The sequence below is a fragment of the Rhizopus delemar genome, genomic scaffold, assembly GCF_000149305.1.
Source record: "Rhizopus delemar RA 99-880 supercont3.4 genomic scaffold, whole genome shotgun sequence".
Lineage (NCBI taxonomy): Eukaryota > Fungi > Mucoromycota > Mucoromycetes > Mucorales > Rhizopodaceae > Rhizopus > Rhizopus delemar.
Genome location: NW_027137830.1, coordinates 560,007 through 577,642, shown reverse-complemented (window position 1 = coordinate 577,642; position 17,636 = coordinate 560,007). Strand labels below are relative to the sequence as shown.

Here is a 17,636-nt window from a genome sequence, read left to right as displayed (position 1 = left end):
AACTGTAGAAGCTCATTAATGTTATTATTGTATAATTTTCACTGATTCCATCCGTTAAAGTCTAAGCACGCGTTATCTATTTTAAGAATACTATAAATATTTCGGAAAAGCGAAATTAATTTTTGATCTTTGTGACAGAAGTTTTTTTATTTACTTTGTGTAGTAATGAATTACGTTTTTTTTTATTTTTTTTATTTTTTTTGCTTCCAATATCGTGGTAAACTTTAATTTTACGTTGCGCTATTTTTCTTGAATGAATCATTCGTGAGAATAGTGTAAATAGATTATTTAGCGTGAACACAAATTGTAAGCATTTAAAACTGTGTACAAGAAACGGCTCTAATTGTTTAGAGGTAATATGTCCTTTTAGATCAAATAAAAACTTGCAATTGTTTAAGAATAAGTAATTTCATTGGGTATAAATAAAAGCTCATTTATATATAAAAAATAGGGGGGTTTTGGATTATCCTTAATGCGTTATTTGCATGTTTCAATTTTATTATTACATTGAGTGTAACCAGTTGTTTACTAAAAGTAAGTGAAACACATGTGTTTTAAAATACGGTATTGACTAGCCAAAAATCTTAAATTTCATTTTTTAAAATTTGAATTTCAAACGCAAAACATTGTATATACATCTTTATTATTATTAGTCTACCATTGTGTAATATCTACCTCCGCTTCACCAAACAAACTATTCTTTGTGGCCTTCACCGTCTCAATCTCCGCTTCATGCTCACTAATTGTATTGTTTTCATAAATCTCTGGCAAGACACGCTTTATAAAATTCAAGATGTGTCGATTAATTTGATCGAATTCGAGCAAGAACCCATCATGTCCATCTGGAGAATCAATAACGACCATTTCTGTATCAGCCATTCCTTCAGCCAGTTCATATTGCTCAGAGATGGTAAACAAACCGTCCGATTCAATACCAATCACCAAGGCAGGTTGTGAGATAGCTGCTAACATATCTTCATAATTCTCTTCTTTCCCCCTTGAAATATCGTGAGAATCCATTTTACGAGTCAAGGCGATGTAACAATTGGCATCAAATCTGTTGACAAATTTAGTGCCTTGGTATCGCAAGTAGGATTGGGCTGAAAAGACCACAGGTGTAGGCATAGGTGGATCGTTGATCGTCACATGGGCATGTGCCTCATCGCGAGCAGTAGTGCGGTAGCCATCATTGTGGATCAAACGATTGGCTTCCCCTGGAGAGCTAGGTCGTCTTTGGGGTGTTTTGAGATCCGATGCTTTTCGTCCAAATCGGGATTCAAATGAATTGCGTGAGCGATAGGTTAATAATGCAGACATACGAGCGGCGGACAATCCAACGACAGGTGGATTGCTATCCGTATAATATCCTTCTCCTATAAAATGTATTAGTATTTGTTTTATGAAAGCAAATATAAGCTTACCGTAGCTAGGATCACTGTAAATAGATTGTCTTTGGGCTTCACCCCAACTGATTCCCCAAGCAGAATGACGGCCGGATGTTGCAATAGGTACAATAGAACGTACATAATCTTGTCCCATTTGGGCCCATTCAAGTACTTGCATACCACCCATCGATCCTCCAATACAGATAGCCACTTGCTTCACACCAAGATCATCCAAAATCAAACGATGTAATTGAACATCATCTCGAATGCTTACCAATGGGAACTCAGGACCATAGATATTCCCTGTCTCTGGATTAATAGTCAGTGGAGAGGCTGAACCATAAGGCGAACCCAGCACATTACAGCAAATAACAAAAAACTTTGTAGGATCAAAAGCTCTTTTTGGCCCCATCAATGGTCCCCACCTATTCAAACTATAAATATCCTACTTTTATGATCACCCTATCCTTACCAATCTTCTACATCAGCACTACCAGTCAAAGCATGACAGATAATCATACAATTGTTTTTAGCTTCATTTAGTTTTCCCCACGATTTCCAAGCAATAGGTACATTGGTTAATTTGACACCGGATTCTAAAGTATATTGTGGTATAATTGTTATATTTTGATCAGAAATCAATTTGACTAGCTTATTTTTAGCTAATTCAGGTGGTATTTGTTTTAGTGTTTGAAATGTTGTATATTTTCCCATTATCAAGAGAAAGAGAAGATGCAAGGAAAAAAAAAAGTGAAAATATATGCGTATTTTGTAATTTCTGATGCTTTGATTCAATTAACCCAATCAAATGCTTTATTGATGACACAAGATGGCAATCAACATAAAAGTCGGAGTTTGTTAGATCAGCAAAAAGGTCTGTTCGCTCTGAATCTTTTTAAATAATCATATATTGCAGTAGTCACGATTTTCTAACAACTTAAAAAGACTTAATGGAAGCCTTTTTTTAATAGTCGCTTCATTTGATTCAGATGCTTCACTTAAAGGTAAGCATCCTGATACTGACACATTGGTTGCTTCTTTACCGTTTTTGTTTTACGGTGCTCAGATATGAAGTATCGCATCTACTTCGGCAACAAACAAACTTTCAATGCCTCTTTGAGCATATGGGAAACAGTAGGAGTATCTCTCTTGTTAACATGAGTCTGACGCTTGATCCAGCTGGCATGATGAATAGCAATATTGGAATACCAAGTGTCAAATGTTATTTCGTCTGCAAACTGGGATATTGGCTATATGTTCATTAGAATATTCAAGAGCGCTTCTTTGAATAAGCAGGTATTGAGAAATGTTGATAGATGAAGAGAACAACATTTTAAATATTGTTGTCAGTAAAAGAACCTATCTGCGAATAAGGTAATTGATAACTAAATATTCATCGAGGTGTGATTGCTGTAATATATGGTTGTTTAAGGAATTCCATGAAATATCCCTCACTATCAACAAAATGGTTTGAAATCCAAACAAAATTCACACACAAACATTTATTTGATGAAGTTGTTTTTTGCAGCGGTACCTTAGAGCCGATGGTACTAGCTGAGTTTGGCGGTTCGTATTATGACATAGATAAAAGGCGCTCGATAAAAGGAATAGTGATATGGTGAAAGTTTATAGAAATGCAACAAGAGTTGTCAACGAGCTTGTCTCGAATATCAGAAAAGGAAAAATATCAAAAGTATTTATTGTATTATTTCACAAAACAAAACTTTCTTTTGAAACATTATCACTTATCGATGACTGTATATATGTTGGCACAAGCCATACAAAAATCAAAGCACCAACTACACTTGAAGAGCTAATATTAGTTTTTGCTGATATTGAAAAAGTTTTTTCTTGGCGTGATGCTTTAGTTCAAAGCATTGCTTATATATCTGATGAAAATAGTGATTTCTCGTCTCCTAGCACCATATACGATACTCCGTCAGTTTGTAGTACGCCTTAGTTATTGATATAAACAATTTGTAAATAAAAGCAAAAGTGATGAAAAACAAAATATTCGAGTACTTCAGATTTATCACGATGTTTAAATGTTTTATACTTGACAGATTATTTATCCAATTCAAATTTTGTTCTTTATGTTGGTTATAAATGATAAACGTCTTTGTTAGCTGTTCTTTAGAACCAGTATTCCGCATAATGTCGTCTTGTTCATCAGGCTTTTAAGATGTCCACAACAGTATCATGTGCACCAGAAATCATTCCAAGCCTTACCATTTGAATATTTTTCCACGCTTGATACAATAGATAATATCAAAGAAATATTACTTTCTTAAAAGGATTATTACAAAATCCAGAACAGTGCCAAAGTCCACCAGTCAAGCGTGCTAAAGAAACCTTTAGACGAAAGAAAGGAGATTGTTTTCATACTTAAACTCCAGTACCCTCAGCCGTTGCCAGAATATGTCAAATGCTCTTGAAGCTTAGTTTTTAAGCATGTAAAAGATAAACCTCTTTTTTGGAGAACACTCAACCAGGGCAAAATGGATGGTGAAAGCTTCTACTATCAGCAGATAATTTTGAAGATACCTATTTTTCAAACAACATACAAAGATGAAATGGAGCGCTTTGGATTATATAAAGACATATAGTATTTTCTCGAAAAAAAAAAATCGAACTTCCTCTTTCCTGCTTCCGACTTTATCCGTCAAGACAAAGGGTTGCAATAGCTAACGGAAAGGACTACGCAGAGTTTCCTGGTGAAGGCCGAGAATTTCAGGCATATGACATCTTATTTGCTGTCTTCTCCTTCATTTTCGCTACTACTGCTATTGCTGTCATTGGTTTCTTCTTCTTGTTCTTCCATATTATCATCTCGAACGATACCTGTAATGTAATTGCTAACATTGACAACTTCACTTTTTTCATTTTGACAAAAAAATGAATCCATATACTTCTTCTCAGCCACAAACTCCATCCTGATATCCTTGTTCATATCCTACAAAGAACAGTGTAAGTTTTCAAAGAAGATGTTTATGTAGACTGCCTTTTAAAATTCTAGTGTAGCTTATTAATAAATGTGAAAGCCCATTGACCAACTTTGGTATTTCAAAATCAAGCTCTTTTGCGTTGCTTGGGAATTTCATGGAATAGTTGATTGCTGTCACGTATAATTTTTTTGTCAACGTGGTAGACTTCACAGAGATGTGCCTCAAAACCCATGATTAGCAAGTATGGCACAGAAGCCTTAATATTTTTTGTTCTTTTTAAAAAATATTATTAAAAATACCCTTAGAGGCAATAAACACCTTTCTCTTGTCTTTATAATATTTGGATAGTTCGATATGATGGGAGAATTTGCCAGAGCCAGATTCACGGACTTTTGGTTTGCTAGATTTGGTGGGTGAAACGGTAATAATCTGAAGATCCAGTTTCATGTCAATACCAACCTTCTTTATAGCTGCAGAGCGAGACTCTCCCTTATGACATTATGTAAAAATGAGCGTTAACATTGCAAAAGAAATAAATTTTAACTTTGATCAACGTACCACTGAAGGATTATACCTGATTGCTTAAAAATTAGTTACAAATCAGGGAACCAAAATTTCACCTCATAACTGGCCTCAGAGTACGTTTTGATGACATGTTCTGAGAAAAAGTAATATTTTTCTATATGCTTCTTCAAACTACTTTATGTTTAATACTCGCTTAGAAATTTCAAGGAAAGAAAATAAATTGATTCACTCACACAAAGACCACTACTTCTCTTGACTTTGTTTGGTAAGCTGTATGTGATCTCTGTCATTTTATAGCTTTGATTATTGCCTTGATATTTTTTTACATTATAATCCATATTCAAAACGTTTAATTATCATTACATAATGTTTAGACATTTTCTAAAACACAGTTATAAAAGCTTTAGTACCCTAATTTTGTCTAGAAGAAGACCCAAATCGTGTTCTCGATATATATTTCTTTTCTGTCTTTTGGCTGCAATATTGACAACTTTTTCAACGTCTCAAAAAATTGAGCTAGAGGGTTAAGTGTTGTTAATATCTGCTACCATGTACTAGGAACTACGATATTTTAAAGTAATCACCATTCTTCTTCGTTTATTAAGTGTTCATAGCTTTTTTAGTACAATATCATCGTTGGTTATTATTTTTAAGTTACTTTTTTTTTTCTATTTGCGTTTTCTGCATATGAGAATGGTGTGTAGTAAGTAAAAATTATAAGTAGCTCTTTGTATATTTTCACTATGACTTGGTGTTCCTTTGGCATTGAAGTCGCTCCTTCGCTCTCTGTGATATACTTGGATAGAATAGCTTCCGTGTTACCCTGTCTATGGCAGCGTCGCTGGAGATTCATTTTTGAAGAATATCAATTTTGGCCTCAGGAAGTAGTAGCAAGAGCCACTAGGTAAATATTCAATATTCACAAAGAAAATAGTCATTTACCGTTATCAAACTTGGTACAGATTACAAAACAAGAACAATAACAAAAAAAAGGAGATTGATAAATGACTTCAATACGAGCCTCTCCTTATACTTTTGAGGTAAGCCACAAAAAAGCATGTCAAAATTTATGTGGCTTCATTGCCCTAAGGGGAGAGACAGATGGTTTATGCCCACACAAGTTTGATCATTTTTTATAAATAGAAAGTAACCCGGAGCTGTTCCTAATTTAGAAACTTCATTTCATGTGGCAAAAGAGTAGTATGGAAGGCAAAAAAATCAAGGAGAGGCATTATTGGATGTTATATATAAAATACAGTAAAGCTTTGATTGCTTTTGCTAACACAAGATGACATTTTGTTTTTATTCGCCATTTCAGTTTTATTATTATCAACGCAAATCATCTCGTGTGATAGGTGAACGATATCGATTAATACAGCAAATCGGACGTGGGTCATCTGGATTAGTTCATTTAGCTTACAAAAATTGTACTCGCTATGCTATCAAAGAAATTCCTCGATCACACAAGAAGCAACAGAATTTAGAAATAGGGATCCTGAAAGAATTAAAACCTCACAAGAATATCATTCAATTCTTTGAAATCATTGAAGAGTCCAATTCAATCTTCCTAGGTAAGTTGACGTGCTTGTGTTGTCCTAGTAATAAATGACGAATGGTGAGTAGTCATGGAAATGGTACAACAAGGCCCAGTTATGGATATCGTGCCCTACTCATTCACAAAGCCTTATTCAAACACTCAATGTAAACATTTATTTAAACAACTGATAGACGCCATAGATCACCGTAAGAAATACATATACACATAATGAATTAAAGCTAAATTGGCTGTCTAGTACATCAACAGGGCATCCTACATGGAGATATCAAACCAGAAAACATACTCTTAACCAACAATCAAACCATTAAGCTAATCGACTTTGGTAATGCCAGTCATATCTCTGACAAAGCAAGTCATATCGGCTCTCCTGCTTTTATGGCACCCGAGTTACTAAAGAAAGGTATGTAAACGTTTGAAAAAGAAGATAATAACACGCATGATGAGCAGTGCCTCATCTTCCGACTTCGACCGATATTTGGGCCGCAGGTGTTACCTTGTATTGTTTAGCCTATGGTCATTTGCCTTTTCAACAGCCCAATTTTATTCAATTATATCAAGATATCCTTACCAAACCGTATGTGTCACCCTCTTTTTTTTTTTAAGCTTTACTAATCGTCAAAAAGTGTACCGCATTCGGATAAGATAAATCCAGATCTGAAGGATTTGATCAACCGATTGCTAGAAAAAGACCCAAGCAAACGGATTACAATCAAACAAATTAAGCTTCATCCTTGGATTATCAAAAAATGAATACGCTGCTTTGTTATCTGTCATTATTCTGTTATTAACCCATGGTTTTATGTAAAAATGATTATGTATTTTATGATGTATTTGTTATGTTTTTGTATGCATTGTGTATATGTATGATATGTGTATAATTTTTTATTTATTAAAACATTATTTTTTTTAAAAAATTTCTTTTACGATGCAGAGACGAAAAAATCCTTGACGAACCAAAGTATATATGTATGTTAGCGTATATATATGAGAGAGAATGTATGTATATAAAACAAAAGTCTAATTTCTTTTTGTTGCTAATAATTCTGCTCTTGTTTTTTCCGAGAGTGAATTTAACAATAAAGTAGCTGCGTCTGCTTCTTCTGTTTGTTGAACAATTTTTTGTATCGTGGTTGATCCCAACTTGTTATTGACAAGCTTGGTCAGATAAGGCAGTAGCCTTGGACAAAGCACTCGATAACGACTGGGTAGTTGTGATGCGTCTAAAAACCAATTTAAAAGTAAAGCACCGTTTGGATTCGTTGTCAGCAAAACGGCATTTTGTACAATGGCTGCTGCTACATACAGGCGTTGTTCCTGACTGATGATGGAATTTTCCAAGATGGATCTTACTGCACGCGCACCGAATCGGCCCTGCCCAATTTCCCAACATTTATCTGCAATAGCATCAAAAATATATTGATTTTCTTGCTGTTTAGCAAGACAGCATTGAACAACGTAATTTCCAAACTGATCTAATAATAGAAGTGGGACATAAGGTGCAAGATGTTGTCGTATCAATTCAATCTGCTCTGGTTTGTTGGAATAGTCAATAATCTTTTGGGCAGCCCAGGTACCATTTTTGTGAACTCCAATGGAAGCCAAATGGGGTGCAATCTTTTCTAGCATGGCATACTTTGTTTCTTCTGTACAATATTCAAATAATTTTTGAACCACAGTATTTCCTATGTAATCTGAGATGGTTGTTTTAGCCTTATTTATTCTTTCTATATTCCTGCTTATACCTACCACTGCATAATTCTACAATTTCTTCCATACATTCAGAGGCAATCAATTCGACTTGTTCTAAAGAGATTTGCTCTTCACCTTCTAATACTTTTCTCATCTCACGAAGAGAAAGCGGTTCTAATTTTCTTTCGGATCCTAGTTCAGGTACAGGTGGTATGGCTGAGCGATAGATCAAAGGAATACGCTCCACTATAAACTCTGTTTAATATACATATTACGCACCAGTCCCAGATTACCTTTTAATTTATCAGAAGGCTCAATTCCTAATTGCTTCATAATAAACAATCTTTCTGAAGCAATCGCTGTATATAAGCTAGGTTGCTCTCCCATCACCGCGTTTGTATTGTTATTCATCATCATGTTTGCCATCATAATGGCTGTTGCCCACTGTGCTACTTGATAATTATCAGCCATTTCTTCCTCATCTGTACTGTTATTAATCGTAGGCACCTTGGCAAATCCAATACGAACAGGACCTGTACCTAATCCAAGGATCTCCTTATTTTGGAGCGCTCTTCGAGCCCGTACCGCATCCTCTTGGTGCTCAAAATTAATAAATCCACAATTTTTGTGTGTCAAGATACGGACTGATTCAATGTGTCCAAATGCCTGAAATATATTTTTCAACATCGTAGCATTGACATTTGCTGGAAGATTTCCAACCCCTAAAACAAGGTGTGAGCCAACAATCAGCATACTATTGATTTCATCTTACAAAGAGCTCGAGTCGGTCCTTGTGAATTAGGTCCCACCTCCGTGACGGCCAGATCAGCCTTTCCAAACCCTACACGCACCGGAGTCCCTGCCAGTTTAGACCCCAATCGTGTTTCCAAATCATCCTTGGCTGCCATCGCTGCTTCCACTGTCGAAAAGTTGACAAACGCACATTCTTTATCTGACAAGATCCTCACGCTTTCTACCTGACCATAGACTGAGAAGAGCTGACTTAAATCAGGTACGCCTAAACTTGGATTGATGTTACCCAACCAAAGTGCACGAGAGGGTATTTGAGATTGGTTGGTGGAAGGTGAATGATCGATGATGTCGCTCTACTCATTCACATGCATTAGTACGAACTCTCTTTGTATATCTAATGTATTACCTCTTCTTGTATTTCTTCCTCTTGTTTTGGTAAATAAAGAGAAGAATCTAATAAATTATTCGTACTACGCGTGGATCTCAATGTGGGTGAAGGTTGCATGACGACAGGTTGAAAAGGAGAAAAAGTATCTGCCATACCCAAGCTGATCGCCCGAGGTCTCTGCATCATGACTCGTGTCTGAGGAGAGAATGGGTGAAATTCAAAGCCTTGCTGTTCCGTATCGTCATTGAGGCCAAGAGAAGCCAAGGTGGATGCGATGGTGTTTTCATCAATGGTTGGACTGACGACGTCTTCTTTGGGTAAAGAAAGTGAACCGGAACGATGACGCTGCATCAAGTTTGAAAATATTGGAAATCCAATGGACGGCATCGTGTCTGCTCGCGACCGGTGGCGTGTGTTGGATTCCATTGTTCTATAGATGCGTTGATTAAAATAAAGAAGGATAGTTACCCATTTTTACCTTAAAGAAGAAGGTATATGACTCGGTTGTTTACGGGTATTATTTCCGTCGCTTATCCAATTGTAATCCATTGGATATTAAACAATGAAAAAGAAAGAAGAAAAAGAAAAAAATGGAAAAAAAAAAAAATACAGAAATTAAAGCAAGGTTTTGTCTGGCCCATGGTTGAGCTAGAAAATTATAAAAATGTGACAGCATAGAAATTTTTTCTTTCCTACTCAATTTGTATTGAAACTTTTACGATTATTCTTTGTTTGTTTGTATAGCTGCCCTCTTGGATCCTTTGCTAGTCAATTCCATGTTCTATTCTGTTTGAACTGGATCACTTTCATTATTCTATAGATATTTGCACTAGATCTCCATACGGTCAGCTTCTTGTGAACTAGCTTTCACTGATCTCTTTTTTTTTAAACTTGATCTCAAATAGATCTTTTATTTTTTCTTTTATGATTGATCTGGCCAGAACAACGTAAAAAAACATTACGCGTTCAAGTGAACATGATCAATAAAATTTAAAATTTAAAGAGTATCGCAACTATTGCAAGTGCTGAAATTATCTATAGTGTTATATTTTCCTTAAATGCTTGAATGTCCTAGAGACTACTGAAATCCCTGTATTATATAATCCATGGTTATGTCTACATAACGTACAGTGTTATAGGGCTATTACTCTACACAAGCAATTTTAATTATTTGACTTGTTCAACATTGAGCCTTCAATTATTGTTTGTATCAAATAGGCTCTTTCTTATGTCTTTACTCAACAAAGAAATTCAAAAAACCTACCGATTATCATTTTTTCCTTTCTATTGTACTTTACTTTTGTTGGTTACAAACAACAACTACAAAGCTACATGTTTTTCTACACTGAACTGACAGATAATATAAAGAAATATCAAAAGATTAGAGAGCTCAAAGACGTTGAGGTCTGTTGCGATGTCGATCCTATACAATATATTCTTGTTTAAAAGCACAAAATCTTTGGTGACACTTTAACCTATTGTACATATTTAGCTGCTTTTGAAAGTAAAAAAGATAAAAAAAGTCATTATCTACGAAGGTTAAACGGAATAACAAGTTTGATGACATGAAAATAGCCTTGTTTTTAGAAATTGAAGTATCAGTATTATAATTTCATAAATCTCATATACTGTATTGAAGTTCTGAATGATTCCAAGGTTTACAAAAAAAAAAAAAGTTGATCTTGACAAGAAGCGAATAGCGCAATCATCTGAAAGGTCTTGCTCAAAAAACAATTCATCATTTTTGAAGACAAATGAAAGAAATGAATCAAGTTGAAGCAGAGAACCCTTTGTAATCAATAGTACTTACTATGGTGAACTTATGCATTGTTAAAGCTAAAATAGATGGATGATATGCTTTTTTATAGATTATCTGTTTGAATATTTATCAAATTACCAGAAATCTATTAAGAACCTTAAACATAATGGAGATAAAAGAATTGGATATGCGCGTATGTTTCCTTTAGATGGAAATTTGGATAATGGTTATAATTTATATGACAGTTTGTTTACTAGTAAAATCCATATTTGATATTCATTTATGCGTTCGTTTAACTTAGTGAACGAGAATTAAAGATCAGCGATAACAAATTTGAAAAATGAAGCAGTGCAGCAGGAAACATTTAAGGTAAACTAGTACAAATATGTAGATTCTAAAAGATATTATTAACATTATTGGATATTGGCAATCTGTAAGGCATAGTATCTTTTTAATATTAATCGGCTTTGCTGAGCTAACAATATGAGCAAACGATATCATTTTTTTAAAAAATAAAAGATCTATTTGAGATCAAGTTTAAAAAAAAAGAGATCAGTGAAAGCTAGTTCACAAGAAGCTGACCGTATGGAGATCTAGTGCAAATATCTATAGAATAATGAAAGTGATCCAGTTCAAACAGAATAGAACATGGAATTGACTAGCAAAGGATCCAAGAGGGCAGCTATACAAACAAACAAAGAATAATTGTAAAAGTTTCAAAAGGATTGTCAATAAAAAAAAAGCCTAATGATATTGAATGAATCGGTGAGTTTGTGTACTGTTGTGCATTTAACTATTTTCTTTTTCCGTATTTAAAAATGACAAATATTTTTTTCTACTGTTTTTAATGTCCGATATTTGAACCAATCACATGACTGAATGACGCTCATCTATGATTTTCACACAGTTTTATTCTTATTCTTTTTTTTTTTATTCTTATAAAATTATAAATCATGCCTTCACCACCTAAACCCTGGGAAGTGAATAATAATACTACGACTGTCACATCACCTTCAGCAGCAGCAGAATTAACTACAGCACCTGACATTCCAACTCGTACTAATATGACGGATACAATCACAACACCTGCTAGACCCACAGGTATTTATTGATGAGTGAATGATAAAATAATAATAACAACCATGCTATTAGGATATGGATCCAATTTAGGTTACGGTGGGATCAACTCGTATGGAACCACTACCACAGGATATGGAGGATATAATTCTTATGGAGGAGGAGGCTACGGCTCTTATGGTGGAGGTTATGGTTCTTATGGAGGAGGATATGGCTCTTATGGAGGAGGATATGGCTCTTATGGATCCTACGGTAGCAGTTACAGTCGCTATGGTATGGGCATGAATCGATTTGGACCTGGTGGACGCCCGGGCGAAGACATAAGCTTGACGCAACGTATGGAGATGGGCACCCGGCCTACGTTTGAAATCATTGAGAATATTGTAGGCTCTTTTGGTGGATTTGCTCAAATGCTCGAATCGACCTTCATGGCTACCCATTCGAGTTTTATGGCCATCATGGGTGTTGCTGAACAATTTGGTCATCTTCGCAACTATCTCGGTCAAATGTTTAGTATTTTTGCCTTGTATCGATTGATGAAGCGGTGGATTCAAAAATTAACTGGTCAAAAAACAAGTACGAACTTGAGTGTCTCTGCTTTTGAAAGATTTGAAGAAAAGCAAAAGATGTCGAGAAAGCCATTGATTGTGTTTTTATTGATGGTGGTTGGATTTCCTTATTTGATGCATAAATTAATTCAACTCGTTTCAAGGAATCAGCAACAGCAGCAACGACAGCAGCAACTGACTCCATTAGATCCTTCTAAACTTGAATTTGCTCGTGCAATGTATGACTTTACAGCAGAATCACAGACCGAATTAACATTGAAGAAAGGAGATATTGTAGCCATCATCACAAAACTAGATCCAGTCACTAATACAACAGGTCAGTGGTGGCGTGGTCGTTTAAGAGATGGTACAATGGGTATGTTCCCTGCTAATTATGTAGAAATCATACAAAAAGCACCTCAAGAAAAAGACACAACAGCAGCAGTCAAACAAGAAGAGTAAAGACCTCTTTATACCAAAATATACCTTATACATATAATAAACTTTTTTTTATAAAGACATGATTTTATTTCATTATATTTAAGCCTTAACAGCTTCCTTGAAGTAGTTGGCAAGGCTACCCTTTTGAGGGACAAATTTAACATAACAACCATCGGGCTTGACGAGACCCTTGGAACGAGCTTCGACATAGTCAGCACGGTCCAAAGGAGTGAAACCCCACTTCTTGGAGATAATGATCTTTTGTTGACCAGGGAACTTGTACTTACAACGTCTCAAGGCTTCAATAACAACAGCCTTGTTGGAGTCCTTGGAACGAACAGAGAAAATGATTTGACCAATGTTGACACGAGCGACCAAACCGTTAGGCTTACCGAAAGCACCACGCATACCAGTTTGCAATCTATCGGCACCAGCACAAGACAACATCTTGTTGATACGAGTGACGTGGTAGGGGTGGACACGGATACGCATGTGGAAAGAGTCCTTACCAGAGGTCTTGGCCATGTATTTGTTAGCACAGATACGACCGGCTTCAAGAGCTTCGGCAGAGAGTTGTTCGTATTCGTTGGAGACCAAGTGAATACAGAGAGGGAAATCGTCAACGGATGCCTTCTTACGACCCAAATCGTAGATTCTCAACTTGGCATCGGGGACACCACGACAGTATCTGGACTTGGGGTAAGGCTTGTTCTTACAGTAACGATAACAACGTGCAGGACGACGACCCATTTTTAATTGACTATATATTGTTCATTAGTACATTTGATCCCTTTTTTTTTTTTTTCCAAAGCGAAGAAAAGAAGTGTTGCACATAAGACGCTGGATACTGTATAATCATTGTATTGCTGGCTTTTCTTTTTCTTTTTTTTTCACTTTCTTTCTTCATCTTTGGAAATGGATGGATGGATTATTTACCTTTGTTGTTAAAGGGAAAGTGAAAGAATTCAAATGTTGGTCATCATGAAATTATTAATACACTCACACACAGACAGACGCACGGAGCGTCGGAACCTGATTTGTGCTCTATTCATCCTTCGGTCCGGACTTTTTTATTGATTATTCATGCTTTTGTTTGAATAGATCCAAATGTTCTCATTAAGCTGTATTTGCGTATAAAAGGGATAACGGATATAAAAGAAGGGCAGTAATGGGTGCTTGAATGAATTCAGCATGCTTTACTTTGTTCATGAAATCTGTAGTATTTTAAAAAAGCACTATTTGATACTCCGTCGTATGACGTCTGGAAGTTGAGATTGCGCGTTCTTTTACAATAAAAACGCATCGCATAGCTCTCTTCTCTTGTTGCTTTTTTAATAAGAATATATAAAAATAGAATCAGATCAGCATGTCTAATGAAAATAAAGAGGAGAAACTTTTAAATATCGAAAAGAAAGATAAAAATGAAAAGAAAGAGCAAGAAGAAGAATTGGTACACACATACAACTTGTTCCCTCAAGAATTCTTAACCCATACTCTGTTACATAGTCTGAAGAAGACCAACAATTGAAAGCTGAATTAGAACTTATGGTGGAAAGACTTGAGGTAAATGAGAAATTTAGTAATGCATAACTTTGTATCTAATCTACGTGTAGGATGAAAACAAAGAACTCCATCGTCCTGCACTGGAATACTTACGTACCAGCATTCGTACCTCCACCAGCTCCATGACCTCTGTTCCTAAACCTTTAAAGTTTCTCAGCAAATCCTATACGTCCCTCAAACAACTTCATGCAGCTTGGCCAGATTCAGCAGATAAACAACTGTTTGCCGATATCTTGTCTGTTTTGGCTATGAGCAACGGACAGGAAGGAGAACGTGAAACATTGAAATATCGATTTGTGGGATCAGTCAATGAAGACATAGGTTCCTGGGGTCACGAATACGTGCGACATGTGTCGAGCGAAATTATGCAAGAATATCAAGCACGGCTGGAAAATGAACAGGCTACGGAGGATTTGTGTAGTTTGGCCTTGGAGATCGTACCGTTCTTCTTGAAACATAATGCGGAAGCAGATGCGGTAGATTTGTTACTTGAAATTGAATCCATTGATCAGTTGGTTCGATTTGTGGATAAAAATACATATGAACGTGTTTGTCTTTATATGGTTAGGTAATGTGGAAAGGATCTATTGGAAACAGAGTGAATCATAGACTCATTTTGACCTGTAGCTGCGTTCCTCTTTTAGCCCCACCCGATGATCTTGAATTTCTTAAAACCGCACGAGCCATCTATCGTCAACAAGAAAAATACGCTCAGGCACTCAACTTGGCTATTCGTATTGGTAGTATGGATCTCATCAAGGAAGATTTTGAACAATGTCCTGATCCGTAAGTAACAAGTTGTTTTACATACAAGCATAGGTTGTTTATAATACATGTAGTTTAGTGAAAAAGCAAATGGCTTTCCAACTTGCACGCCAGCAAATTCATATTGAAACGGAAGATTCAGATCTTAATGCATGCATTAACAATACAAACCTTTCAAAATACTTCCTTGCTCTAGCCCGTGAATTAGATGTGATGGAACCTAAAATACCTGAAGACATTTACAAGAGTCATTTAGAGAATCACAGTATGTATGATAAGCAGCAGCTAGAATTAATTTTAACCATTTTATTTAGGAACTGCATTCAGCAGCAGTATTGATTCTGCTCGCAACAATTTATCATCCACTTTTGTCAATGCGTTTGTGAATGCCGCATTTTGTAAAGATAGGTTGATTGGGACAGAGGACGAAAATGATTCACCTTGGATTTACAAGACCAAGGAACATGGTATGACAAGCGCCACTGCCTCCTTGGGCCTCATTTCATTATGGAATATCGAAGAGGGTCTGAGCACAATTGATCGATACATGTATTCAACGGATGATAATATCAAAGCGGGTGCCTTACTTGCTATTGGTATATTGAATACAGGCGTACGTGAAGAAAGTGATCCTGCTTTAGCTTTATTGACAGAACCTTTGGAAGGCGAAGCAAGTGTGGTGATTAGGCAAGCTGCTACATTTGGGTAAGGACGAATGCATCAAAAGGAAAAGCAACTAATTACCTATTATAGTCTTGGTCTTGCTTATGCTGGTTCATCTCGCGCTCAGATTGCTGATTTACTTTTACCTATTGTCTCTGATACATCATTATCCATGGAACTTTCTTCTATGGCCGCTTTATCTTTAGGTATCGCATTTGTTGGCTCTTGTGATGGTGATATCACTAGTACTATTTTACAAACCATGATGGAGCGTGAAGATCAATATCTTAAAGAGTCTTGGTCTCGCTTCATGGCCTTGGGTCTTGGTTTGCTGTATCTTGGGAAGCAAGATGCCTCAGAGGCTACTTTAGAAACATTAAAGGCCATCGAACATCCTCTTGGTAAGCAAGCTGAGGTATTGGTGGAGGCTTTATCGTATGCTGGTACAGGCAATGTACTCAAAATACAAAAGATGCTTCACATGTGTAATGATCATTTGGATAAAGAGACTGAAGATGACACATTCCAGGGATTTGCTACCCTGGGTGTTGCGTTGATCGCTATGGGTGAAGAAGTCGGTTCAGAAATGTCACTACGTACCTTTAACCACTTGGTAAGAAGAAATAGGATAAAAGTGACGTGTTGATTTATGATGATGATAGATGCATTATGGTGAACCTGTTATCAGAAAGACGGTCCCTTTAGCCTATGGTCTCTTGTGTGCATCTAACCCTCAAGTGGCCATTCTCGATACACTCAGTAAATATTCACATGACAATGACAGTGAAGTAGCCATCAGTGCGATCTTTGCTATGGGCCTTGTCGGTGCAGGAACCAACAATGCTCGTCTTGCGCAAATGTTGAGACAATTGGCCAGTTTTTATCATAAGGATGCCTCCAGTCTATTCATGATTCGCATCGCACAAGGTCTTTTGCATATGGCCAAAGGCACTATGACCCTCAATCCTTTCCATACGGATCGTCAAATCATGTCCCCCGTTGCTCTTACTGGTTTATTGACAAGCATTATCGCATTTACAGATCATAAAACATGTAAGTTTCCCTATCACCTTTATAACCAACCTGATACCTAATGCTTGGGATAGTCATCTTTGGAAAATATCATTACTTGCTCTATTCACTTGTCACAGCCATGTATCCACGATTCTTGATTACATTTGATGAGTCTCTTGAAAATCTACCGACCACAGTACGCGTTGGTCAAGCAGTGGATGTTGTTGGTCAAGCAGGTCGACCCAAGACAATCACTGGTTTCCAAACACACTCAACGCCTGTCCTATTGGCTCACTCTGAACGTGCTGAGTTAGCAACAGAAGAGTATTTGCATTTAGCACCCGTGTTGGAAGGGATTGTGTTGTTGAGAAAAAACCCGGATTATATGGAAGAAGATCAAGAATGATTTGATTGTAATAAAATGCATTGACCTGTTTTGTAACATAGGCTATAAATTTTATCAACAGCGGCCTTCATAAGATTCGCTTTTCTGATATAAACTAGTAGAATAAATTCTGTCTTTATTAGCAAACCTTTCAAAAAGGATAAAGTAAAATAAGATA

The 17,636-nt window shown here is 36.3% G+C and overlaps 7 protein-coding genes across 7 annotated transcripts; 3 read left to right on the top strand and 4 right to left on the bottom strand.

Moving 5' to 3' along the window:
* Positions 1–654: 654 nt before the first annotated feature.
* Positions 655–2,099, bottom strand: RO3G_05734 (homoserine O-acetyltransferase; the record flags this gene model as incomplete). Its single annotated transcript, XM_067660324.1, has 3 exons — positions 655–1,373; positions 1,422–1,810; positions 1,858–2,099. The coding sequence occupies 3 exons, from the start codon at positions 2,097–2,099 to the stop codon at positions 655–657; spliced, it is 1,350 nt and encodes a 449-aa protein (XP_067516425.1).
* A 2,507-nt stretch (positions 2,100–4,606) lies between these two features.
* On the bottom strand, positions 4,607–4,777 carry RO3G_05733 (uncharacterized protein; the record flags this gene model as incomplete). The annotated part of the gene is made up of 1 exon (XM_067660323.1): positions 4,607–4,777. The coding sequence occupies one exon, from the start codon at positions 4,775–4,777 to the stop codon at positions 4,607–4,609; it is 171 nt and encodes a 56-aa protein (XP_067516424.1).
* A 1,366-nt stretch (positions 4,778–6,143) lies between these two features.
* Positions 6,144–6,821, top strand: RO3G_05732 (uncharacterized protein; the record flags this gene model as incomplete). The annotated part of the gene is made up of 3 exons (XM_067660322.1): positions 6,144–6,426; positions 6,584–6,598; positions 6,649–6,821. The coding sequence occupies 3 exons, from the start codon at positions 6,144–6,146 to the stop codon at positions 6,819–6,821; spliced, it is 471 nt and encodes a 156-aa protein (XP_067516423.1).
* A 609-nt stretch (positions 6,822–7,430) lies between these two features.
* RO3G_05731 (uncharacterized protein) lies at positions 7,431–9,792 on the bottom strand (the record flags this gene model as incomplete). Its single annotated transcript, XM_067660321.1, has 6 exons — positions 7,431–8,095; positions 8,160–8,348; positions 8,396–8,824; positions 8,875–9,208; positions 9,262–9,673; positions 9,722–9,792. The coding sequence occupies 6 exons, from the start codon at positions 9,790–9,792 to the stop codon at positions 7,431–7,433; spliced, it is 2,100 nt and encodes a 699-aa protein (XP_067516422.1).
* A 2,163-nt stretch (positions 9,793–11,955) lies between these two features.
* RO3G_05730 (uncharacterized protein) lies at positions 11,956–12,826 on the top strand (the record flags this gene model as incomplete). Its single annotated transcript, XM_067660320.1, has 3 exons — positions 11,956–12,103; positions 12,155–12,655; positions 12,792–12,826. The coding sequence occupies 3 exons, from the start codon at positions 11,956–11,958 to the stop codon at positions 12,824–12,826; spliced, it is 684 nt and encodes a 227-aa protein (XP_067516421.1).
* Positions 12,827–13,167: 341 nt separating this feature from the next.
* On the bottom strand, positions 13,168–13,818 carry RO3G_05729 (60S ribosomal protein L10-A; the record flags this gene model as incomplete). Its single annotated transcript, XM_067660319.1, has 1 exon — positions 13,168–13,818. One exon carries the CDS (start codon positions 13,816–13,818, stop codon positions 13,168–13,170), a length of 651 nt encoding a protein of 216 aa, XP_067516420.1.
* Positions 13,819–14,434: 616 nt separating this feature from the next.
* RO3G_05728 (uncharacterized protein) lies at positions 14,435–17,153 on the top strand (the record flags this gene model as incomplete). The annotated part of the gene is made up of 8 exons (XM_067660318.1): positions 14,435–14,518; positions 14,575–14,631; positions 14,682–15,199; positions 15,259–15,417; positions 15,471–15,661; positions 15,711–16,101; positions 16,150–16,672; positions 16,722–17,153. 8 exons carry the CDS (start codon positions 14,435–14,437, stop codon positions 17,151–17,153), a joined length of 2,355 nt encoding a protein of 784 aa, XP_067516419.1.
* Between the last annotated feature and the right edge of the window lie 483 nt (positions 17,154–17,636).